The 26226-nt window shown below is 36.8% G+C and overlaps 1 protein-coding gene across 10 annotated transcripts in view; it reads left to right on the top strand.

The window, feature by feature from the left end:
• The window catches only part of CCSER1 (coiled-coil serine rich protein 1), a 682619-nt gene that overhangs the window by 309426 nt on the left and 346967 nt on the right, over positions 1–26226 (top strand). For all 10 annotated transcript variants that reach the window (XM_072037037.1, XM_072037036.1, XM_027455716.3 and 7 more), the window contains one exon: positions 282–492. In XM_072037037.1, the coding sequence (XP_071893138.1) occupies positions 282–492 (211 nt within the window). The remainder of the gene's footprint in view (positions 1–281; positions 493–26226) is intronic.

The raw sequence follows: 26226 nt of genomic DNA, 5'->3' as shown, positions 1-26226 counted from the left end.
CCATGGTCTTGCCCATAGGATATTTTGTTTCAAGAAAATGCCTTTCTTCTGAAGGGCATAGAATAGAGCATGATTTCAATTCCTGGAGAAAATGGTAGATTTCTAAATGCATATTTTATTGCTAACACCATATGGCCATATGTATATTAAAAAAGCCATTCATGCTAGCAGGCTCAAAAAGTGATGTCTTTATTCTCAAATGAAGGAAAAGCTGAAAACTGTAGTATTTTCTTTTTCACCATTCACATTTCAGTGTTGATCTCTCTGTTTTCTCTTGTAAGGAACCTATCTCTGAAGCTGTCAAAGGAGGTAGACCAAGGAGAAGCCAGGTACCCACGTGTTAGCCAGCTGGCTGGTAGCCCATCCGTGGAGTGGCCTTTTACTGGTCTGGAAGAAGGCGGAGGCATTGAATCTTTGCCCTTCAGACTGATGCTTCAAGATTGCACAGCTGTAAAGACATTGCTACTGAAAATGAAGAGGGTTCTTCAGGAGGTAATCACCAACTCATTTGATAAATTAATAGCTTTCAGTATTAATGAGCCAGATAGCAGAAGAGGGTCAGAAAAGTTTATGAACTTGATGTCTTTTAATATGTCTTGAATTTATGGAATTGATTCAGAAATGTAAATAGTCCTGCCCCAACATGGCTAAGGTCAGCAAGTTTATACCATAGCAGAGTTTAACGGACACTGCCATCTTGGTGTGCAGAGAAAAAAGCTGATTTTGAGCTTTCACTAAAAAGGGGGCAAGGGAGATGGACTACTTTAGGTCAAAGTAAATTGTATTGTCTTCCCCTCCTATTTTTTTTTTTTTTTTTTACACGTTTCTCAAATATTATGAAGTCCCATGCAATTTATTCAGAGGAGAGACGAAAAAGGAAAAAGAGACCTAACTAGGAGTATTAAAATTAAAGATTCCACTCTTGAGTTTGTAAATGATGGATGAAGTCAGATTTCTTTGTCCATTATAACAATTTTAAGAGTGCTTTTCCTGTCCTGCTATATTCTTCTGCCTCTCCTATAGACTGCTGGTGTTGCTTTGATTTTTTTTTGACAGTTTCCAGCTATGGAACTATGACTCAGATAAATTTATGAAAAGCTTTCATCTTGGTGTCAGTACACTAGAGCATGCTTGTTCTTTGAGATCTACAAGAATTATTTTTGTTGTTGTTGTTGCTTTTATCTATATAGTTCATAGAATTGTAGAATAATTTAGGTTCAGAGGACTCTCTGGAGGTTTAGCTCCTTTGCTCAAAGAAAGGCCAATTTAGAACAGGTTGTTCAGGGCCTTCCTTGTCCACTTAAGTTTTCAGTATCTTACTGGGAGGGCTTTAAAGGAACTTCTCTTGGGGACATCCAGGCCAATATTTAACTATGTTGTTGCAGTTTTTTTCCCTAAGATATAATCAGAATTTCCCTTGTAACTTTGTCCTATGGTAAAATACCATTTAATTGACGGAGATATTTAAATAAGGCCTTAGCAAGTGGTTTTTGTTTGTTTGTTTGTTTTTTTACTGCTCATTTCTAGATCATCTGTATATAAGGTCAGCCAACTGCAGTCTTGTCTGAGAAGGTTTATTAAGGGTTTTTATTAAGGGTTTAGCCATGATAGTTGTCCATTAGTCCTCCAAAATAGCATTTTTTTTTTTTTGGATGTTGAGACCCATACCTTCCAGTTTGTTTCACATGGAGCTTTATGCCATTATGCTTCTTAATGTCCTTCTGTTTTTCTGAACACAGAACAGAAATAATTAATTCTCTATCACTTCCTGCTTATGTGATGTCAGGAGAGTGGATTTAGAAGTTCTTGTCCACTGAGCAGGATTTGTAACTGCATTAAAAATGCAAATAAATACTAAGGATTATATTACATGATGCATCAGTTGCACTTAAGCATTGGAAGCATGCTCTGTTACTTATATGTTTTGCTCAAAACCATTCTTTTTTACCATAAAGGTAAGGATAAACATTTATTTTTTTAACTTAGAAATTCCATTACACTTTTGCATGACCCTACTATGATTTTCTGCATGGTGGTATATTGTACGTTATAGTACTTTGTGTTTAAATGCATTCACCAGTTGATTTCCACAAAAGGAACGCAAGGTATTTAATATGACCCCGTTACTAACACCTTCTGAAGTAACTCATATTGATTTTATTTCTTCTTATTATTCATTACATTACTCTCACTTCTTCCTTAGTACCATATAATTTCTGTCTCCCTATCTGACTGTAACAGTATAATTCTGTCCCTTCTCTTTTTGTGTTGCCTTCCTTATGAAATCAAAACAACCTTTTTTAAAAATTCTAACAGTTGGGTGTTATGTGCTGTGCATATATAGTAAATATGTGCTGCAATTTAGCTCCCTGTTTTTTCAGCACTTCTGAGGTAGAATATCCCACTAGTAGCAGACATTGTTGCAAAGCTGAACCAAAATATTATTTGGTTAGAAATAAATCACCCAGCTGATGATTATTTAAAACTCTTTGCTGCCTTGAGTAGTTTTTTGTTTTTGTTTTGTTTTGTTTTGTTTTGTTTTGTTTGTTTGTTTGTTTTTAAGTGAGTGACATGCATAATAGCAATGATATTGGAAAATGCTGTAAAATGGTGCGGGCATGTAATTCTAGTAGCCCTAAATGAGAAATGATTCTTGATTTTTACAGCAGTATCCCAGTTCTGCTAATAAAACCACATACTAATTCTTAAAAGAAAAAATTATTTTTCAAGTTTGTTCCTTAACTACTCAGACTTCCAATCTATATGAAGGAGTTAGCAAACCTGTCCACAATAGGCTTCATCTATGGTATAAATGCAGGAGTTTGAAAGAGCAGTAACAAGAAAATATTCTCAAACAGTCTCTTAAACACATTGAAATACTAGGAAATAAACCAAAAATGGGATATTATTCAAAAGAACATAAGTAACATAATACTGAATCATAATACTGAGTAGTGTGGCAGTTTGCAGGGCGATTCATGTGGGAGAACACAGGGAGTGCACAAGCTTGGCCAGCTCAACCAGGGAGCAATGGTATCCACTCAGCAGAAGGCCATGGCCTTGCAGCTCTGCACCCACCACAACTGCTGCAGCAGCTCAGACAGAGCTCCAGGGGGAATGTGCTGCTACACAGGCATCAGGTTGCAGGGTGTGCCCTCCTCTTCCTCTTAATCTTGCTGTTTCCCACAGCATTCTTCTGGAGAAACTGAGTGCTCGTTGCTTAGACAGGTTTATGCTCTTCTGGGTGAGGAACTGGCTGGGCAGTCAGGCCCAAAAAGTTGTGGTGAATGTAGTTAAATCCACTTGGAAGCCAGTTACAAGAGGGGCTCAGTACCGGGGCCACTTCTCTTCACTATCTTTATCAATGATCTGGATGAGGGGAGTAAGTGCACCCTCACTAAATTTGCAGATGACACCAAGTTGGGCAAGAAGGTTGATCTGCTTGATGGTAGGAGGGTTCTGCTGAGGGATCTGGATAGGCTGGATCAATAGGCTGAGGCGAAGTGCATGAGGTTCAACAAGGTGAAGTGCTGGCTCCTACACTTGGGGCACAACAATGTCATGCAACGCTACAGACTGTGGGAAGAGTGGCTGGAAAGCTGTCTGGAGTAAAGTGACCTGGGGGTATTGGTCGATAGCTGGCTGAATATGAGCCAGCAGTGTGCTCAGGTGGCCAAGAAGGCCAACAGCATCCTGGTTTGTATCAGAAATAGCGTGGCCAGCAGAACCAGGGAAGTGATTGTTCCCCTGTATTTGGCTCTGCTGAGGCTACACCTTGAATACTGTGTTGTACTTGCTACAACACAGACATCAAGGTGCTGGAGGATGCCCAAAGAAGGGCAACAAAGCAGGTGAAGTGTCTGGAGAACTCCTCTTACGAGGAGTGGTTGAGGGAGCTGAGGTTGTTTAGCCTAGGGAAAAGGAGGCTCAGGGGAGACCTGATCTTGCTCTACAACTGCCTCAAAGGAGGTTGTAGCAAGGTGGGGGTTGGTCTCCCAGCAACAAACAACAGGACAAGAGGAAATGGCCCTGATTTGCACCAGGATATGTTTTGGTTGGATATTAGGGAAAAAAAAAAAAAAATCACTGAAAGGATTGTGAGGTGTTGGAACAGGCTGTCCAGGGAAGTAGATGAGACACCATCCCTGGAGGTATCCGAAAGACGTATAGATGTGGTGTTTAGGGATGCAGTTTAGTGGTAGACTTAGCAGCACTAGGTTAACTTTTGGCCTTGATGATCTTAGAGGTCTTTTCTAACCTAAATGATTCTAAGTAGCGTAGTATGGATGGTGTGAACAAAGAGAAGATGACCTTGAAAAGTATTAAAAATTTGGTAATCGAGTGAAATGATTATCTTCAGAAGTATGGACATTTATACATTTATGTCACTTTTAAATTTTGAGTGAAAAACTCTAGGAAAATATAATTCCATAAAATTGAAATATTTTATGAAGCATCTGATAAATAATTGATCTGAGCATATTTGGCAGGCAGTTTCCATGGAGAAGGTATCCTATTTCTATTGTAACTAGATGTAATTTCTTTTTATTAGGAATTCTACTTCTGCCCCGACCAATATTACGTGTAAATCAAACACGGCTTTATGGAATTAAAACACATAAAAGAAAAATGTGTTCCTTACTGTTGAACTCTCTTGTATTTTTAGACTATGTCAAACATAGTCTCTGGCAGATTTATGTGGTATAGAAACAAAATATTTTATGCCTATAACAGTATAAAATAACTATAATGATTTTTAAAATTAATAAGATGTCATATGTTTTCATCCACTTCTAAAAATATAGAAAACATACAATCTACATGGGGAAAATTATACAAGTGATTGGAAAAAAAGCTGCACTTTTTCCATTTTATAGCTGATGTTATCTGTAGAAGAACAAATCAGAGTAGTGTATATCTCTTTATAGAACAATAACACATTAATTGAGTTAAAATACTAGCCCTGCTATTCAAAATAAGGCTTGTTTTAAAGCACTACACACCACTTCTAAGCAACAACTTAATTATGATCTGCCAAAATATAATACTAGGTAGAATGATATGTAATTTTTTTGTTGTTGTTGCAGTTGCTTGTAATTGAGGAATTTATATGGAAAAACTGAATGCAGTGTATGTTGTACTGTGCTGCAGATTTATTAAGCTGTAAATTCAGCTTGTTTTTAGCCTTATCATGAAAAGGGAAATTGAAGACATGACAGTAACGTGCAAGATTGAGAATGTTATTAGGAAATGTATTTAGTAAAAGACTAATGAATGATTGTTAAAATAAATGAATTAATTACCATTTCACTTTTACTGAAAAAGTCTTGGAATTGTCTGGTTTTGGTTCTTAATAGCTTTGACCATACACATCTCATACAACAGATTGTCCTCTAATGTTTTGAGAACCTCAGTGAACAAAACTGAAGGCAGTCTAGCACATGGGAAACTCAGTGATCCACCAGAAATCAGTTCAGAAAATAATTTTGAATCTGTTCTGCAGCTTTGTCTATTTCATATTTCCATGTATGTTCTATTTCTGACAGAATTTTGCAATGAATGGGCCAGACAAGACCTATGACCTGCAAAGTTAGAGATGATTTTTGAAAAAGCACTACCAGAGGTTAGCATGACAGGCAGGTTGATTAAAATAACTCTTCAGTATATAAGACAGTATAGGCTGCTGTGTAGCCCACAGAAAGATCTTGGTCTTCTTTTTCTCTTCACCTCACTTACGTTTATTGAACTGTATTTTTTTTTTCCTTTAGATCTGTGTGATTTTGGACTTTATTAAGTAATAGCTCCTGTCATTCAGAAAACAAAACAAAAAATCATACAAGAAAAATGGGGAATCATATACATGAAACTGGTAGATCTGTCCTCTGCTAGGGAACGATTTATTTACTTTCTGACCTCAAATGAGCTTCTCTGCTCTGAACTCACCTCCAGCACAGAATCTGTGTCACTGTCTTTTCCATATGTTGTGCTATACTTCCTAAGTTTTATTACATCTCTGGCCATTAATTGATTGCATATAATCAGTGAGCCTGTAAAAATAAGAGCATGGGTTCTTTCTCAGTTATTGCTGTCAACAATAATGAATATATAATGCCTCTTTCCAAAACAGTATATGGATTTTCCTGCGCTCTTCCAGGTAAGACTGAAGTTATATCTATTAACTTTTTAATGGTTTGAGATATAGTTAGCAGAGAGATTGTCAGATGCCGGCTAATTGGGAGAACATTTAAGGGCTTCGCCTTTGTCGAAGTCATTTGTAGAACATTTCAGTCAGAGACATATGAAGAGAGCTATTTTGGGCTTGTGCCTGGCAAGAGAGGGTCTGTAGGCTGAAATAAACATAGTAGAAAAAATAAAGCTATTTTGGGAAGGAATCCATTTATTCAGTGGTAATGGGTTGCTGTTCAAAGTTTAGATGTTGAGCTTGTTGATCAATTTGGGCTGAAACTGAATGTCCTAGCATAAAGAAAATCATGTATACATTTAAGCTTTTTTCCACACATCCTTAAATTCTTTATAAAATATATAGATTATCACTATATAATTCCAATTCTATATATTTTTATGAGGCTATCAAAAGTGATTGCTGCTAATCTAGAAAATTAAGATGTGTTGTCAATCTGTTTGTGTCATTTGGAGAATAAATTGTTCAGCGCAGTACCCATGCGTTTTTAACAGCTCTGTAAAACACCATGCAGGCAGTGGGGCTTTAGAAATTGAAGCTAATTGCTACAATTAACAACAGGAATAAGTCACTCTGGACATATATTGCATATTGTGTTTTACTAATTAATCATTCATTTTACTAAGGGGAATTGCAGCTGTCTGTGACTGTCATTAAAACTTAATGCATCCAATGCAGTGTTTTTAGATTGTGTTTGAAAAAAAAAAAAGAGAAAAGAGAACTCTGGAAAATTATGTCAGAATCATTGTGAGACAGGCCATGACAGTTGCCTGAGAAAGGGGACAGAGTCAGACCACTCAGTCTGCAATTAGCTTGTCAGGTATCACTGACTACATTACTTCTCATGCATCTTTCACCTTGCCAGTAAAATAAGCATAATTATAGAGTTCTCTTCTGTGCTGCACTTCCAGTCTACGAATGGAAAACACTAAGATAGCAAAGTGTGGTTTGCAATATTTTGCAACCCAATTACCAAGCAATATTGGATAGGCCTTGCACTATGTTTTTTAAAGACATTAAAGTATTTGCTGCAGTCCACTGTGAAATGCATTGTTTGCTAATATTGTTAGCCACTTAGGAAGCAATTGCAAGCCTAATACACTATAAAATACTTCAGGTTTTCTTCCTTTAGATAAGTTTGTAATTAACCAGTATAGCATTACTAATTTGTTCAACATCTGCATTCAGTGCAGTCCCCTTTATCAAGTAATTCATGCTGGAAATTGGTAATTCCTTCATTTCATGGTATATTGACATTGCCTATACCCATAGATTTAAATAACTAATAACAAAAATGTACCAGATTTAGTAGTAGGATTTAACTTCATCACATTAAATTGCTTTTTAACTTGAAAATATCCTTTGACACCTTTGCCCAGCTGCTTGCAAAGAGAGAGCAGAATACCCTAGTACAAATACATAGCCAGTATTGGTTACTTTGCTAAACATCCTCAATGTACAAGAAAACAGATAATTTTTTTTTGCTCTTATAATTTTAAGGCAAGTTATTTAGAGCAAATACTGTCTCCAACATTGATGTGTGCTGTGTCCAGCATATGATACTTTGAAATAGTACTGTAATTCCAGTCTGTAATATTGCGTATGTTTCTTAGCTGAATAAGCCTTAGTTCAAATGATAAAAAAATGTGCAAGAGGACCATTAGACTATTTAAGTGCAAACAATACAGGTTTCATTGTGTGCAAAGTTGAAAATTTCTCAAAATTATTAACTATTATTTTATGGTACTTGGAATAAACATTTACCTCACAAATCAAGGCATGCTTGCTTACTTAGAAGGCCTCACGTGGTTGAAGTTGAGCAATTTGGGGAATTAATTTAAAGATGAAGGGCTGAGAAGACTGTTCTATGTGCCTGTATCTTTGTACTTTGCAGCAAGTGCTGTAAAGTACAGCAGATTGTGTTCATTTGCTGACACTCTTGAGTGTGAGGTTACAGGCTGGGACTGGCAAACAGCTCTGGGATTCTGCAGAGCCACACCAGTCTCAGCTCAATGAAAAGCTATTCTGAAATAATCCAGCTCAGTTACCAGTTCCTGCCATTACTCACACTCACTACAAAGTCCTTTTGCAGGCCACATTCAGAGTGCTTTTGAGCCACATTTCAGACCAGTTTCAAATAAATACTTTAACCTTTAATACTGAAAATTCCTCTTCCCCCTTCATATTCTGTTTGTTCCACTGATGACCTAGTGGCTTAATCCTTGTAGACTACTTTTGTCTATGTTCCAGAGATTTATTATAGCCAGAAAGTAATTCACCGTGAAATACCTTGTCTTCCCACATGTACAGATCATGTTGGTGTGTACGTATCTACTCCATGTATTCAGCAGGCAAGTGATTAGCTTCTTTCTTGGGTTTTGACATTAAGCTTCTCTAGTGATTCCCTGAATGAAACATTTTCATATGGCACTTTGGTGGACTTCAGTTTGGCATGGATCTGCATAGTATTCTGCCACAGCCTCCTCAACAGGCAAATATTGGCAGCACCTTGCAGAGAAGCATGAAAAATAGCAACACCGTTAATATGTAATGTCCCAACATCAGCAGTTCTGTGCAATTGTCTGTGATGAAATTGTGGCTGAAGGCAATAAAATTATAAAGCTACAAAAAAGAATCCATTTTCCTATTTAGTACTTGGTTTTGATCAAATTGTTGCAGGTCAGTCAGCTAAATCCCACCTGACCCTCCATGGCAATGGAGTTAACACCAGTTATGTTTTCTGATATATCTGCAAATACTGAAAAGTGTAATGCTAAATAATGAGCAAGCAACAGAAGAAATTCAGAATGTGTGTAGAATAAATTGATTATACTCTGTTCTTAAAAATAGCTCATGAGTAATTTTGAGCTTTTTTTTTTTTTAAATACTGAATTTTGCTTCTAAAAACTGTTGTGACACTAAAATTATATTATTCCAAATATAAAATGTTTTTAAAATCTGTTTTTCTTAGCAGGTTTTTTAGATACCGATCTTCCCTACTATCATTTTGTCTGTTATTGGACTGTTTTTTGTAATTAATATGGACTCATATATTATTTTCTTATTCATGTGATTTATATGTTTCTTAGTGATGTCGTTTGTTTTTGTTTTTGTTTGTTGTTTTTTTTTTAGATGCTGTTATGTTTTGACAGTGTTGGCTTCATAAGTATATCTTGAGCAATTTATTTGGGCAATATATTAAATCTAAATATAATTATTTAATATTTATATCCCATGTTTTCTCAATTATTATGTGGTATTATTTGGATAGATTATTTTTCTCATATTCACTTCACTTTTCTCATATACAATTTTGGACTTACATTATGTATCATTTATTTGGACAGAATTAGTAAGAATTAGTGTACAGTTATATGCTAGTGTTGGAATTAGTATACAATATTCTTCTCATTATTTTAATGTTGTTCAGTTTCCTTCCTCCGTATTTGTTTTACATACATCCCCATAGGAATATTTTAGAGGATCTTAGAGAAGCATTTTTTAATATCTTAACAGGCTTTTAGAGATAGAAATAATGAAGTTGTTTAAATTGTATCCTTAAACAAACTTGCACTATGTTTGGACCTATTATGTTGTCATAACATAATTAAGTATTCTCTATAGTATTTAAAATGGTATGTTCATGTGTGCAGATAGCTAAAATATAGCATGGTCTTATGGATGCTACTGGAAAACAATTGAGATTATGATAGTTTGATGGCTTAATAGTCTCACAGAAGATTTTTCCATCAGAATTGGAGAAGTCACCTTGCCCGTGTAATATGGTGGCAGAATCATCCCAGGTCTTTAAAGTCAAAGCTTATTTGCATTTTTCTCATTTGTTCTTTTAACAGGACCATTATATAAATATATGTATCACTATACATATATTCATCTGTTCTAGTGTTCAAGAACATATAATTCTCATGATGAATTTTTTAAGATCTCATTTAGTTTTGTCTGTGCCACATTAACAATTCAGAGTTTTGTTCCATTTTCTATAGAATAAAGATATAAATGATCCTTTTTGAAATGCCAGCAACTGAAAATATGTATTATTCTAAAGCTGTTTCAACATGTCAGAATAATCAAAAGCTTCATAGTCATAAATGTATTTGTCACTCATATCTGCTTTTGGGAAAATGCAGTACCAACAGTGATTAATAGCTTTATTCATATATGTTATTTAGAAAGTCATTCTTTGCAAGTTACACCTAAAAAACCCTTCAATGCATCCATCTTTGTTTTAATGTAAAATTTCAAATTCTTGTCATGCTCTGACATATGGTTGCACAAAGGAAGCAAAGACACAAAAATGGGAACAGGAGAAAAACCATGAATTAAGAACTCAATATGGGCAATATAAATGCTTCTCTGGAAGGGCTGTTGTTTGAGCTAGCCTGGCGCTATGACAGGCTTGCTTCTCTATTTGCTGTTTGCTGAAGCAAGTAATTTATCCTGACAGTAACTTTGCCAGTGCTACAAGAATCCCATTTCACTAAGATTAACAACTTCTCCCTTCTTTCTAAGAACAAATACGCTTTATTACTTGTTTCTGGATCATCTTATCTCTCTTACTGCTCTTGCTGTGTTTTCTGTGTGCATGTTTTAGCATTTTTTTTATGAACTCCTGTAATAAGATCTATTAGCTGAGCTTTTTATCTTAGTCTTTTTTTTTTTTTTTTGTCACAAGGCAACATTGCATCTTGTAAGAGTTGAACCTTTCTCTGCTTTGCTGCCCTAATTACTCCCAGCGTTTAAAATTCTATTGTTTAACATGTTGAGAACTATTTTTTTCTCTTAAATGCTATCTTCTGATGTAAAAATTTGAGCTCCAGATGTAACAGAAAGCAGAACAAAAGTATGGGTTAACCACTCTTCCAGGCAGCTTTTGGAGCAAACGCTTTTGCTTCAAACTATTTATATACTGACTGCTGAAATTCTCAAATTATCTCCTCTAAAATACGGGGTTTCAGTGAGGTATGTACTGATGTAGCAAAGTGAGCAATGTACAATGTATAATTTGTCCAATTCATCCTCAGATTTGCAGTTAATGTGCAAGAGTTTTCCTCAAGCCATTAAATAATCAAAATCTGCAGTACTCAAATGCAGTGCAAGTTTGCCTGCCCTGTACCTTGACCCGGGTGTGCCAAGGCACTTAGGAAAATAAAACAAGAAACCCAAAGCAAGCAAAACAATTACACTGAAAATCTGCTCTCATGCAGATTAGCAGGAATTTTACACTAATGGTCTCTATTCTAGTAGTAAAAAGCCATTGTGACACCTGGGACTTTTACAATGGTCTCCATGTCAGATTGGCTGCATAGTACCGAAAATGAATTAAAAACGAAGTAAAAAGCATAGGAAAAAGCGTACAGTGGGAATTCTAAAAGTGTGCTTTGGCCCATGATATTATTCATGCCTTTCTTGTTCCTAGCCACTAAAGCCAACAAATGGACTCAACTGTTTGAAGGAAAAATATTTTAGAAGTGTGGGGGGGGGAGAACCAACAACAAATGTTTATGTAACATACAGGATTTATTACAAGTTAGGAGTGTGCTAGTAATAAAATCATGAGAATTAACATAGAGCAAGATTATTATTTTTTTTCTTCCTATATTAGGTTTTAAGGCCTGTGTTTAGCCAGCAGAGTGCATTGATAGCTTGTAACATTGGCAGATAGAGGAGTGCATGTTATGTACCACTGCCTATGAGCAGAAAGGCTGTTTGTAACAAAGAAGTGTTAAGTTTCATATTGTGATTGGCAAAGTACAGTTGAAGTTAAAATTACATAAATGAAAACTGGATTCATTATTTTAATAAGACAAAGGAAGCAACTTTTTTTTTTTTTTCCTGATATTACATGAATTCATTTAAAAATAAAATAATTTTCACTGCAAACAAGAAGTCAGTATTATTCTCAGCTTCAAACAGCAGTCTGCTTCATGTCATGGTCTTACAGCATACGTAATTAAATAATCACTAGCATAGTTCTTGTCTTGGATGTCTGACTTCCTGTTTTCTGCTAAAGTCCAACATGTAGCAGCTCCACTGTAGCATGATGTACAGGCCTTCTTGAAACAGAGCTTGAATGTAATCTGACAACTTGAACTTGCAAGTTGTAAAGTAATGAGTGCACAGCATATGGAGGCCCGCCCTGTGCACTGACCATCTAGAAGGCCTAGAGAGCCCACTTGGATCAACCATCCAAGCTGGACCATGACATGAAATAACTGGGGTGCCCACTTTCATTCTTGTATCTAAAGCAAATACACAGTGGCTTTTCTCCACATAGAGTGTCTAGAAGAGAATGTTTTTGAATCAACTTGGATTTCAGTAACATTAGATAATGAACTTAAGACACTTACCGTGGTGCTTTAACTTCTGTTGCAGTAGACTGAAAGAAAAGCATGACTATTAATTTACAATTACAGTCACTGAGCTACTAAACACTTTCTCTCCCCTCCTGAAAACTACTTTTAAAAAGCACTGAGGTTTAAATTTTACAATAGTTTAAATTTTGAGAGCAAGGCATCTCAACAGCTTGACACACACAAGGCTGTTATGAGCGATAAGAATCTTCTGTGTCCCTGCATGGTGCTGTTTGTAACTTCATCTTTGCATGCTAACGGTGAATAGTGTAGTCATTAGTTTAATTTTGAAAGTCTGCCTGTTGCAGTTGTCTTTTCTTTGAGTAGACTATAAAAAGATCCTCGGCTGCGAAAATTAAAAAAAACTGTTACTGCAACTCTGTAGCACAGAATTGGTACAATACAAGTTAGCTCAAGCTAGTACTATTTATCAAAATATTTTTTAACTAAAACTAAAATAACTATTGTCATGCTTTAATGTCATTTTAAGACTTTCTCAAGCCAAATCAATCCCTGAAGTTACATTTGTTCAAAAGGTTTCTCACTCACTTGTACTTCTAGTGCACCCTTGTATTCCAGATACCATTTTGGATAAAAGGCATATTAAGTCTGTTTTCAGAAGTATGGATGGTGCTGTTCTTGATCTGCATCTTACATTTGTGCTTTAAACGTTCCTTTTTTTTTTTTTTTTTTTTTACATGAATCATGCTAGATGTCAAAATTTGGGAATGTTTTGTGAACGCTGCAAAATACTGGTATTTTTTATTTGCTTTATGCAGAGGTGAACTAATCTGTCAAAATTTCTGCTGCTGTATACCACTGGCCTCTTGCTCTGCATATGCATATTATTTTTTGAAATGTCCATCTTTTTCAGACTGTGTAGTACATAAAAGGTCAGTTCAAGTCTTTCCATTAACCTTTTTAGGCACCAATTTAGAGAAGACTCCAAAAGAGTCTTTTGTCTCCTGTTTAATAAATGTTAGAGAGTTTAATGTAGAATGATTAAACCTTTGTTAGGCTGTTTGGATTTATCTGCCAAAACAAACAAACAAACAAACAAAACTACAGGAACTGCATAATTTTATTTATTTATTTATTTATTTATTTATTTATGATTTAAAATACCTGTTAAAAACTTAGCATTTACTGAGGAACTCTGTACACTGGTTTTGTTGTATTTTCAACTTCACTGATTGTTAAAAGTCAAAAACAGATCAATCTCTAAGGACATACAGCTCTGTGCTCAGGACATGTGCATGTTTGTATGCCTAACAGTATTGCACCCTATAAAATCTTTACAATTTTAGGTTTTGAATGTCATATTCCTAAAATATTCATGTTGGTTTTTTTATATATAATACAAATTACCATATTAATTGCCTCTGAAGACAAAAAGTGTAATTTTAAAGATAGCTAGTGTGTGCATACATGTAAAATGATTTTTGGAAATAGAAAGAAGGTTGTCAGAAGTTCCAGTAAAAGTGAGATAAGGGTTGGTGCATATAATCTGACTAAATTTACAGCTGCAGATGAAAACATGCCTTCAGGCCGAATCTGCGGGAATTTTAGCACTATCTGAAAAAATTGCAGTTGTTTATTTGTCTTTTTGTACTGTTAGTTTTTCAGCAGGGTGGTTTAATCAGAAGCTGATTAGAAGAAGTAATAGATCTGAGAAGAAAAGACAAACACAGCTTGGGAAACAAGAAAGACAAAAATATATAGTAGGCAAAGAACTAAAGGCTTCTGAGATTACTTTTGAGCTGATGTCTTGGTGGGAATAGATTTATTTTTTATGAAATATGTGTGGGAGTTGAGCAAGTTGTGCAAAACTTCCAAGAAACATTTTAAGTAGACAGGTTTACCTGCTTAACAGCTGTTAAACTATGTTCAGTATAAAATGTCTTCAGGGAGTAGAAGCTGTTGTTTTAGAAACAATATACAAGACGGCAAGAGCTTGATGATTTCTTCCACTGTGCTGCTGCTTCTTTGTTTCAAAAATTCTGACAAATGTTTCCTGTAGCTTTAGTTTTTCACTCTGAAAAGTATGATAGAAACCCAGGAGATTTAAATCTGGTGCTTTCTCATTTTCTTGTATAAAATATATTTTGCTCTATACTCAGACTATGGAAGATCAATTGGGATAGTCAGTCTTTCAGCACATGTCAACATGAGCAGCTGGTAACTGCTTCTCTTAGAGGAAGCCTAAGGAAGAAATGATGTCTTGTTTCCTGCCTTACTCTCCTTTTGGTCTAGGGAAGGTCAGGGAAGAGAAGGAAAACTACTCCAGTTCTTCATAGAGAGAATCTCATTTCCTATCTTGTGCCTGTTCTGCTGCTCTGACTTCAATTCGGTATAACTAAAGTTCTGCCTTCTTTTGATATATGGCTTCAACACCACTTTGGCAGGAAGGGAGAATTCACTGGGCAGCCACCAAGGGAGTCATTAAATCAGAACAATTTCTGGGTAGGACGAGTAAGGTTGTAGGGGGAAATAATTTATTCTTCTACATGGCTGAGAGTGCACCAGCAAAATCTGACTTCCTTCTGAGGATTCCATGTACAACCTGCCTTTAAGTTCAAATTAGGCAGCATTTTCTATCATGCAGGTCACTTGCAAACACATAGATGATGAAAATCTGCTTTTTTGAATTTACCTGTGAATGTATAATATAAAAATACTTGTGAGTTTTTACAGTGCCTCTGTGAATGATAATCTGAGATTCGTCACGTGTACATTTAGCTTTAAATATTGAAGACTACGTAAGCTAAAACAGACAACTAGACACTTCTTCCTAAAAAGAGGACTAGAATTTATGAATTACATTCATCCTACTTATATTTCCAAATGACAAGCCCTTTTGAATGATGAACATGTTTCCTGCTTGATGCTTGTACAGACTTTTTTTTTTAACTTAGAAGTGCATTTGCAGATTGCAGAGCCAAGGAAGTTTCACATCATGACAGACCAAACTAAACACTGTTGCTGAACATAGGGGAAGATTAAATTATCTTTTTAAAAATTTGTCAGTCATTACACATGATGGAATTCTTAAACTTTAAATTGGAACTTAGTGGAATAAAAATAGCTGGGAATAAAATTAAAACAGAATATAGTGAAGCTAACCTCTTTGAATGGAATACCACTTTTAAAAAGTTCTAATAAAAGACCTAGAGGACACAAAATACATCTTTTTCAGTCTCCAGAAAGATTGATAGCCTTAAAATGTGTCTCATTTTGCCAAAATAATCTTTATGCTAATGGACATTCCTTATAATATTGCCTATAGGTAATTAGAAATTATGAAAGAGGGCAGGAGACCTTGAGTTCACATTAATAAAGTAGTACAGTGAGGGAGGATAGGGAATAGCTAATGTGTACTGCTGTCTGGCAGACAATAGGAGAGATTATTGAAAGGATATTTAATTTTGATACTACATCAAAATTGTGCTAGGAGATGGAATACAAACTTTTTTTTTTTTTTTTTTTTTTATGGTTACAATTAGATCTTCGGCTGTTTTTAATGGTAAGTTCAAGAATAGTAAATGATTTTCTTATAGCTACTTCCTTTACTGGGATGTCCCCAAAGATGTGGGGACCTTTGGGTTCACTTTTCAATATGGTAAACTATAGTTTCCATCTATTGGAGAAAACAGAGAGGAAAACACTCAAGTGTATGTGAGGGGGAAACAACTGTTACAGGTGGTGGATAGGAGTATAAGCTGTGGAAAATGGAAAATTAAATATATCCATCAGTATCTGGCTGTAAGTAATAAGAGCCATCCCTCCTGAAGCGCTTTCCTACTATGTACAGGGGAAGAAAATAAGAATACAAGAGATGAAAGATTTTTCAAAGCAGTATTAAGGTGTAAGAGGAACTTGAAATTAAATGACTTCCATGGAATGGTTTGTTTATATTCAGACAAAATATATTTGAATATATTGTATTCATGAGTTCTGAGAAACACAATGTTAGGGATTGTGCTTCCTCAAGCTTTCTAATTTGACTTCCTTAAGTAAAAGATGTCATATAGAACTGAGTGACAGAGGCAGTGTGACTTTATTCATCTCTAAGAAATGCTGTACTGGTACTAATTGTACTGGTTCTAGCTACTGCTAGAACTCTGAAAGATTTGGGTGGTATTAACCCTGGTTTGCTGTAGCCATGATTATATAAAGTTGAGCAAACATTTTGTTGGTTCAGCACGTTAAACTTCTTCTAGAAATCATAGAATTGTTAAGGTTAGAAAAGACCTCCAAGATTATCTGGTCTAACCCTCCCCCCTACCATCTATGTCACCCACTAAACCATGTCCCTAAGCACCACATCCAACCCTTCCTTAAACACCCCCAGGGATGGTGACTCCACCACCTTCCTGGGCAACCTATTCCAAAGCCTAACCACTCTTTCTGAGAAGAAACGTCTCCTAATTTCCAGACTCAGCATAAGAAGATTAGTAAAATTTATTGCCTATTACTAATAAGCTAGAGAAGTGAGAAATGAAAGTGAGAAACTAAAAACACCTTCCTCCAACCATCTTCTTCCGCCTCCTCCCCCTGAGCAGCACAATGGAATGGGGAAATAGGAGCTTCAGTCAGTTTATAGTGTTTCTCCTCCACCGTTCCTTCTCAGTCACTCTCTGTTCTTGCTCTAGTGTGGGGTCCTTCTTAAGGGATGCCATCCTTCCCAAACTGATCCTGTGTGGGCTTCCCACTGGCAGCAGCTCTTCAAGAACGGCTCCAAATATGGGTCCATACGCCTGCTGTTGTTCGGCTTTTTTTTTTTTTTCTTCCCCCCTTGCTTAAATATGCTTTCACAGAGGCTCAAACAACATCGCTTATTGGTTCAGCTCAGGGCAGCAGCAGGTCCCTTCAGAGCCGGCTGAAACTCACCCTTACCTAACATGGGGAAGCTGCTAGACTCTTCTCACAGTGGGCAACCCTGCAGCCTCTCACTACAAAAACCTTTCCACGTATACCCACTACAGCTTGGTCAGGCAGGACTTGCTTTTCATGAACCCATGCTGACTGGGCCTGGTCTCCAGGTTGCCTTCAACGTGCTTTGTGATTGCACTCAGAATTACCTGTTCCGTGACTTTTCCTGGCACCAAGGTCAGGCTGAGAGGCCTGTAGTTTCTTGGGTCCTCCTTATGACCCTTCTTACAAATGGGTGTCACATTAGCAAGTCTTCAGTCATTTGGGACCTCTCCAGATGAAAATAACGGTTGACTGATGAGGGAGAGTGGCCCAGCAATCAAATGCACCAACACCCTCAGCACCCTCAGGTGGATCCCATCTGGCCACATGGACTTGTGACAGTGCAGCTGGAGCAGAAGGTCTCTAACCGTTTCCACCTGAACTGTGGGGAGGGGTGGGCGTTCTTCTGCTCCCTGTCCCAGACTTCCAGGTCAGGAGGCTGAGCACCCTGAGGATAAGTGGTCTGACTAATAAAGACAGACACAAAGAAGACATTAAGAACCTCAGCCTTTTTCTTATCCTCAGTAATCATGTTCCCCCTGCATCCAGTAAAGGATGGAAATTCTCTTTGGTTCTCCTCTTGCCAACATATTATATATATTAATATATTTGTAAAAACGCTTTTAGTTATCTTTTACCATAGCAGCCAGATTGAGCTTGTGCTGGGCTTTGGCCTTTCCGATTTTCTCTGCCTTTCTGATTTTCTCTGCCACCAGGCTAATCAGATTCCCCACCTGCTCACGCCTCGCACAGGTGGTATCTCTGCCACCCTTCATCGGCAGCAACAGATTCAGGCACTCCCTGCAGCTGGCCACCTGAACAGATGCATTTTGGGATAGCCAGTTAGTCTGGGTTGCTACAGTTATTTTGGTGAGAGCTTTCTGCTTGGTGGAGACCATGGCTGGGTTTGCTGTCTAGGAGGTAGTTGTTAGGTGAACTGTTGTCCTGATCAGGGACAGGTACTCTGGTATTCCTGCATGCACAGTTGTGTATGTATCATGCTTCCTTGGGGCTGCCTTTGGTAGAGGGGGACACTCCTCGCTCTGCCCATGCTTTGTTAGCCACCCTCACGAGGTATGCCAAGTCCTGGTGGCTCCTTCAGGTGCCTCGAGGGCCCTTGACATAGGGAACCCCCTGCATGATGCTATCCCCTGCTCCGCTGCGGAATGTGTCTGCTGTAGAGCTGATCTTCTTGTCTTCCAGTGGCTTCTGGAGTGTAAAGTGGGCCCTGCATGTCTGCATATAAGGAATGAAGAGAGAGCGTGAGTAAGATAAGATTTTGTACTCAATTTTCATAATTCTCTACACAGCAAGAAGAAAAAAAAAAAGAGATAAAGACAAAGAAATGATGAATAATGTAATATAAGCCTCTGTAACGATTATTCTTTTTGATTAACTATTCTTAAGACTTCTTTTAAAGGTCAGCAGTGTCATAGTTTCCCATGTTGTTTCAGTTTTGATGAGACCTTCTTTGATGCACTTTCTGAGCTGGCAAAGCCTCCCTCCAAGTGCAGGGAGTCATAGGTGAAGAACACCTCCTTCCTACAAAGGTTCTTGCAAATTTTAACTATATCATAAACTATGCTCTTCAAAGTTATGTACACTAACAAGGTATAAAATAAGTTTTTTTAAAGACTGAAAAGGCTTGATTCAGTTGCTTTACTGTAGATGTTGAATGTCACTTAATATGTGTTATAGTACTCTGACATCTATAGGTGTATATGTATTACATATCTAGGCAGCCCCAGAATCCCAAACCGGAGACCAAATGGGTCAAGACAACTGCAACCTAACCATGATTTAATTTTTGTAGGGAGTGACAGAATATTTAGCTGGCATAATGTTTATTCTATTTCTGCTGTTGTAAGGCTAATAATGTGGAAGTATATACCCTGTTTTCTTGTGTGAAAATTAAAAGAGAATTGTTTTATCTTATGCTACCATCATTGTTGTTTTCTTTCTAAATCTGGAATAGACTTAAAAATAAATAAATAAAATGCAGCTTATGTGCAAGTATCCCTACCTAAAAGCTTAAATCACCATTTTTCAGCATTGTTAAGCTTGCAGTAAAATAATGCAGTTACAAGACTTAATGCCTGTATCAAGCCCACACAGTTTGGCTGTATTTTTCAGAAGAAAATTCTTATGTGAGGCAAGAGTGACACTAAAATAGTACATCAGCACTATCAGTGCTTTTCTGCTAGGTTTAATCTCTGAAGTTGTGGGCTTTTGCTTTTGAAGCTCAAATTTCAACAAGAGTGTGTATTAGATTTAGTGAGCTGTTTGATTTCATTACAAGGCATAGGTCTGTGGCATTTTTCTGGCTGTACAATCCCCCTGCCTTTGCAGAGAGTACTCCCTCAGGAATAAAGGTTCATACTATGATGAAAAATTAAACCTTCCATTTGATGCTCCTTTTATTGAGGCTCTACAAGCGGATGTTGAAATACCTTCTGTGTAATAGGCAGCTGAAGTAAAGTATTATCCATCCGTGTGGACATAGCGATTTCTGTGAATACATATTTATCACTGAACCTGGTGACGAGATCCAGTGAGGCTTGGAGTGTTCCTGGTGGTTACCCAAGGAAGGTCATTCTTGTTAGAATTCCATGTGTTGTTTTTTTTTTTTTTCCTAATACAAGTTTTTATCAGTTTCTCTGTATGCCAAGGGAAGGAGCACTGCTTTCAGCCAGTTAATCCTGCCTTCTGCGTAGGCAATACAACCTCCTCAGGGCAGCTCTCTCTGCACAGAAAAATTACAAACCCATCTACAAGAGCTGTCAACATTAAACTGGAAAGGAACAGACATGGGATATGTCTTCAGTGCAGTGACTGCAACTTGTATAGATGCAATGGACCTTGTTCTAAACTTGAAGTATCTTGTAACATAGCTGCCACACCATTAAACACAGCATGAGCTTCAAAAGCTGCTTGAAACTTTGAAGAGGTTCAGAGGTGGCTTTAGCACCAACAAGACTTACAGGCTGCTCCAGGTGAGCTCACAGTGATCTGGGGGCTGAGCAAGAGTGATTCCAGTGCAGTCAAAGGGTTGTAATGCTATATTCTCTTAAAGAACTTCCCTTCTCATTCTTGAAAAGGAAGATAAAAATGAATTGTATGAACTCATTGCAGGTATTTCAATTTGGTTGTTTTTATCATCTGGGATGGCTAGTGTTATGCAGAAGGCACAGGTGTTTTCCACCTCATGTTGGTCTACGCTTCTGCAGGATGCAAGCAGTGTATGTTACTGATTCCCCTTCTCCAAGACTCCTAGTTTTTTTTTGGCAAAGGACATTAAGCCTATGAAATTTCAAGTTCAACAATCTCCTATGTATGAGTACCAAGACCTTTTAATGTTCTTGTTTATAAAGTCTTTAACCTCTAAAGCTATTAATTCTGTAATGAGTAAATTGCCTTATCATTTCCTTCTGAGGAAACAATATTGTCCCAGCTGTGTGATCTTTTCAGGATATTACAAAAAAAAAAAAAGTAACAAGATCAAAAACTATCCAGGATTTCCCATTAGCAATTGCCTTCATCATATGCAGCTCTTTGGTGGCCTCTTGGCATTGCTAATTGCCTGTAGTGCAAAGTAACTTTATGTCTAAAATAGCTTACATTTCTCTGTCCTGGGTAAAGGCCAGAAACCTGGCCAAAAGTTACAATCGATAAATCAAAACAAAATTCAAGTAGAAGTAAATTGGCTTGTACCATCCTCTGCCTGTCACCTCTGAAACATGTCTTTTTTTTTTTTTTTTTTTTTTAAGTGAGTTAATGGTTTTAATCCAACCAGTTGCATTTTGTGAAGGTTCATAGTTTCATAGGTTAATACCTGTCTGTGAGCTGGAATGGGTTTGTATTCCTGACCATTGGTGCTATCCAGAGTAAGTCTGAGGCAGCTTTCCCTCCTCTGGACACCTCAGCTTAGCAAGCGTATTGGGTTTATGTGGCAAGGTCTTGGTAGCAGAGGGGCTGCAGGGGTGGCCTTTCTGAGAAGAGTCCAGAAGCTGCCTCTTTATGGAAGGGAGACCATGCTGGAGCAAGGTGAGAGAGTTAAAATGAAAGAGTGGTGGAGACAAAGCGTAATGGACAGATCACAGCCCCCATTCTCTGTGCTAGGCAGAGAGAGGGTTTGGAAGAGGGTGGCAGAGGGGGGGAGGTGTTTTTTAGTTTTCATTTCTTGTTGCTCTAGTCTTTTGTTAGTAATAGGCAATAAATTACATTTATCTCTCTGTGCTGAGTCTGTTTTGCCTGTGACGTTAATTGGTGAGTGATCTGCCTGTCCTTATCTCAAACCATAAGTCTTTTTTCACCGTATTTTGTCCACCTGTTCTTTTGAGGAGGCAGAGTCAGAAAGTGGTGTAGTGGAGCTTAGCTAGTCAGTGGTGTAAAAGTACCACAGCAAGAAAGCATCATACCATGATGTAAGACGTGTTAATATGTTATTTGTAGGAGTCGGAATACTGGTACATCTGCTGGCAAATTTCTCTTATTCAAAATGCTCTCTTTCAATGAGGAAATCTGGATTCATGCCATACAAATAAGTTATTAGGGAAGAATTAATAGCCTGAGGGGGGTAGTGCTGCCTGTAGTGATGCAGATTATGAGTTTTAACTTTATTCAGGTCAATTCCCAAAGTGGTTTTGTTGTTTTGTTTTCTTTTAAACTAGATCTCTCGCAACTCATACTACCCGTGTAAGCAAGATGGATATCTTGAGTAATTTGTTTCTGAATATTTCAGGATAGAGACTCCTGGAAGATAATTGAGTGTTTAGCCATAAGTCAAGTCAAATTTGAAGCATTCAGCAATGACATTTCCCTGTGTATTTGTACAGAAAAGCTTTTTTTATCCTCCATCCTGATGCTATGGGTATAAATTACTTTAAATTAGAAAATAATGTGTTTCTGTGATGGCATCTTTTATTCTTGATCCTGAAAAATAAGTATCATTTTCATTCATTTCTAGTGCTACGCTAGGATAGCACATCTTCTTTACTAAACAGGGCTTGTCTGCTGAAATGAAGGATGTGTTTTATGTTCAGCTTGCCCGAATGCCCTTTGCTATCATTCAGTGTGGCACAATAATAGGTTAGATGTCTTTTGCTTAGCATACACCTTTGCAGTTTGGGAAAATTATGAAATCATGGTTTTAGTGTTGCTTGTCAATAAGTCCTGAAACTGTCTCTTGTTGTATACCTTCACTTTTCATCTTGTGAACAACAGAGGCCTTGTGTATTCATTTCAGATTGCTAAGAGTAAAAATGTTTTATATTTTTGAGTGCAAGTGTGTCATTGAATAGCATTTAGAAGAAAGACAAAAAATGATTTTCAACAGAAAAGTCTAAAATAACAGATACAGTTTTCATGCTTGAAAAGCTTTCCATGTGCATTGTCTTGTTATTGATAACTTGTCCTGCCATATAGAAGTCTAAAATTAGAATTCTGAAAGGGCAAATGTAGTTCATACATATTTTATATCCAATCATATATCCAAAAGGAAACACTAACTTTTTGCTAGTTTTATGGGATGTGTAGGTCTAGATTGTCAGCAGCTGCCCATGAACTCATGTCTGCCTCACTCTCTCCTTGTCTTTTAAATCTCTGTGCTTTCATAGTCTTTCTAAATACTGAACGATTTGATTAAAATAGTTTTATGGAAAGAATTCAATATTGAGTTATTTTGAGGACCTCTCATGATTATTTATCTGAGTAATATAAAGCAAAATAGTTGCACTTGTGCAAATACTTCGTTTCAATTTATTCTGAGAAATTAATCCAAAGCAGTCTCCTAAATCCAATCTTGAATTATGCAGTAGCTTCAATGTTGATCTGAAAATTGTACCTAGTTCAGCCTCTCTGAGTATATGTTCCAACTCTGAAGTCAAAGCCTGTCTCTTCCATGGAAGAGTGAGTGGGCGCAGGGCTTGGATCAGGCTCTGCAACTCATGATGCCAGCTCACCTTGTGTCTGCTTGTTAAAAAAAAAAAAAACAACAGCAGTGCTCTCCTCTAACCTCTATTAGCAGCCAGATGGCATTGGCCGATTAGAGTAAGCGTGTACTGTTAACATTGGATAGTATGACAACAGCTGGTTCAAGCCAGACCATTCAATTGTTCAGAGGGAGAATCTTTCAGTACTTCATCTGAATAATATGTGTAGTTGTTTCTAATCTTATCTATTTCTGTTACCGTTTTTATTTCTGATCTAATAGTTCACCTTCCTGCATTATACATGTGACAGAAAGGCAAGAACTTGCTTTTAATTTCTGTTTTTCTGTTGAAAATAAAATCTGATTAATACAGAATTAAGGTTTTCCTTAGACCCTCCAAAATGCTTTTTAGTTTATTGTTTAAATTACTGTTAGCCAAAGCAGAGTGTTATACTGATTTTAACTTTAAACAGTCTTTGTCTTTTTGAGATGGGAAGATGTAAGGTCAAAACAATGGGAATAGTGAGCAGACTTGTAATTGCTACTCAAACCCTTGTTTATTTTCAGATTTCTGTGGAATTCACAGAGTTGTTTAGATGATCATTTATAACACCACTGAGGTAAATTAAATGTCCTGTGCCAGCTTCGTGGCTCCATGCATGTTCCATGCAATTCTGGAAAATAGTGTTGTTTGAAGTAGTGTGTAAGTACATTTTAAAGTCTTTTGGAAGTCAACAGGTTACAAACATCGGCTTAGATTTAATTTGTTCATCTAAGAAGGAGTGATATTAGTAATTTACACGTGTTCTTGAACGGAAACCTCAGTTTATGAATTCAGGCAGGAAAGGTCTGCCCACTTACAGGAATCTCTTTATATGAACATTAGTAGTGTAAATGTCTTGTTTTAACTTCAGCCAGTAGGAATTAACGTAATACAGCAAAAGAAGGAAGGGGAGCTTATCAATGTAATTATCTATCTGGAGTTTTATATTTTCTTTTACCCACATTCCTTCTTTAGCATGGTTTAGAAATGTCAGTAGTGAAATATCTTTTTTTAGGAAAAAATTGTCTGAAATTAAGAGGAATATGTTAGCACAGATAAATCTACCCATCTCTCAAAAACTCAGAGTGCTTTCTGCAGATGTCAAAATATGACAACACTGCAATCACAGCAGTGATTGCACTTCAGGATTAAGTATTTGTTAGTATTGCATATCTGTAAAGTACCGACACTGAATTGATGGTTATTTACCTGGAACAGAAGGGAGTTACATGTGGGTTGTGAAACCCACCAGCATATCAGGAAAAATTTATCCTAGCCTGTCTCTGTTTATAGTAGTATATATAAGGAAGAAGCCAAACTCCATCTTGTCTATCTTGAGGTTTATTTTTGAAGGTAATGGAAAACATTCTTTAATGTGATGCTAATATTCTTGGTAAAAGTGGCTCTTCCTTTTACAGAAACACTGAAATGTTTCTCATTTCTTTCTGAAATAATTATTACTTATTTCAGGAATTATAAAGTGTTATGCAAGTGCCCTGTTTTAAAAAAAAAAAAAAAAGGCAGGTAGATTTGGAGCTCTTTCTCTTTTGCCAGGCAATGTATAAAAGTGATTTTTGTAGTCTTGTATTCTGTAGAGCCTAATGATTCATTAAGCTTGGAAAATGCCTTGCGCTTGTCCCAGGCTTCCCTGGTGTCTGGAGGAGTGCTTGATTCCTGCTGAACTGACCTGTCAAAATAGCAACAATTCTAGAAATTTGGGTTTACAAGCCATCGTAGGTTTGCAACACTGAGCAAACAGGGCTTCATATTCTGTTGGTGCCATGTGAGTCATGGTGCCGTGTGTCGTGGAGAAGACTCTGCCTAAGCATGCCCCTCCAGGATTGTGAGATACTGTGTTGAAGTTCTTTTTTTGCCATGGCATATGTGAATGGTATGAATATGATGTAGTCATCAGCTACTTTTAGAAAGAAGATTTATCTTGACTTCATGTTTTGTTTTTAGGGTATAGGATTAAGACCTATCACAGCTATCACTGACCATTCAACAAAAGAGTGCAAACAAAATGTGTCTGTATTAAAACAAAAAGAAATTTGATTCAGGTCTGTCAGCAGATACTTATTTATAGTAACTCACCTACTGGCCCTTCAATAAATTATTTTTAATATAAATTTCATTAGGTTGAATCAAAAATCCAAAGCAGAAATTTAATTTATTTTGAGTTATAATTGGATGACTTCAAAGCAGTGTAATATGTAACTGTTGTTGACCAGCGTCATTTAAGGTTATCATATTTAATTTCAAAACGAAGAAACAGTTCAAGTTTGTAAATTAAGTTAGACTAAAGGAAAAGTAATTTTTGGCTTGTTTGTGCTGTGTATTTCAAAGATCACAGAATCATCTAGGTAGGAAGAGACCTCCAAGATCACCGAGTCCAACCTCTGACCTAACGCTAACCAGTCCTCTGCTAAACCGTATCACTAAGCTCTACATCTAAACGTCTTGTAAAGACCTCCAGGGATGGTGACTCAACCACTTCCCTCGGCAGCCCGTTCCAATGCCTAACATCCCTTTCAGTAAAATATGAAATACATATTTGAAACTTAAGTATGTGCATCTCTGTGTATATATATACTATATATGTATACAACATATGTACCAGCATGCAAGTGTGTGTTTGTGTATATGTGCATGCATGCACACAAAGTTATTCTTGTTCTTATAAAATCCACTACAGGACAGGATTTAC

The sequence above is a fragment of the Anas platyrhynchos genome, chromosome 4, assembly GCF_047663525.1.
Source record: "Anas platyrhynchos isolate ZD024472 breed Pekin duck chromosome 4, IASCAAS_PekinDuck_T2T, whole genome shotgun sequence".
Classification (NCBI taxonomy): domain Eukaryota; kingdom Metazoa; phylum Chordata; class Aves; order Anseriformes; family Anatidae; genus Anas; species Anas platyrhynchos.
Note: the sequence above shows the minus strand (reverse complement) of the source record. Positions and strands in the feature narration are given on the sequence as shown.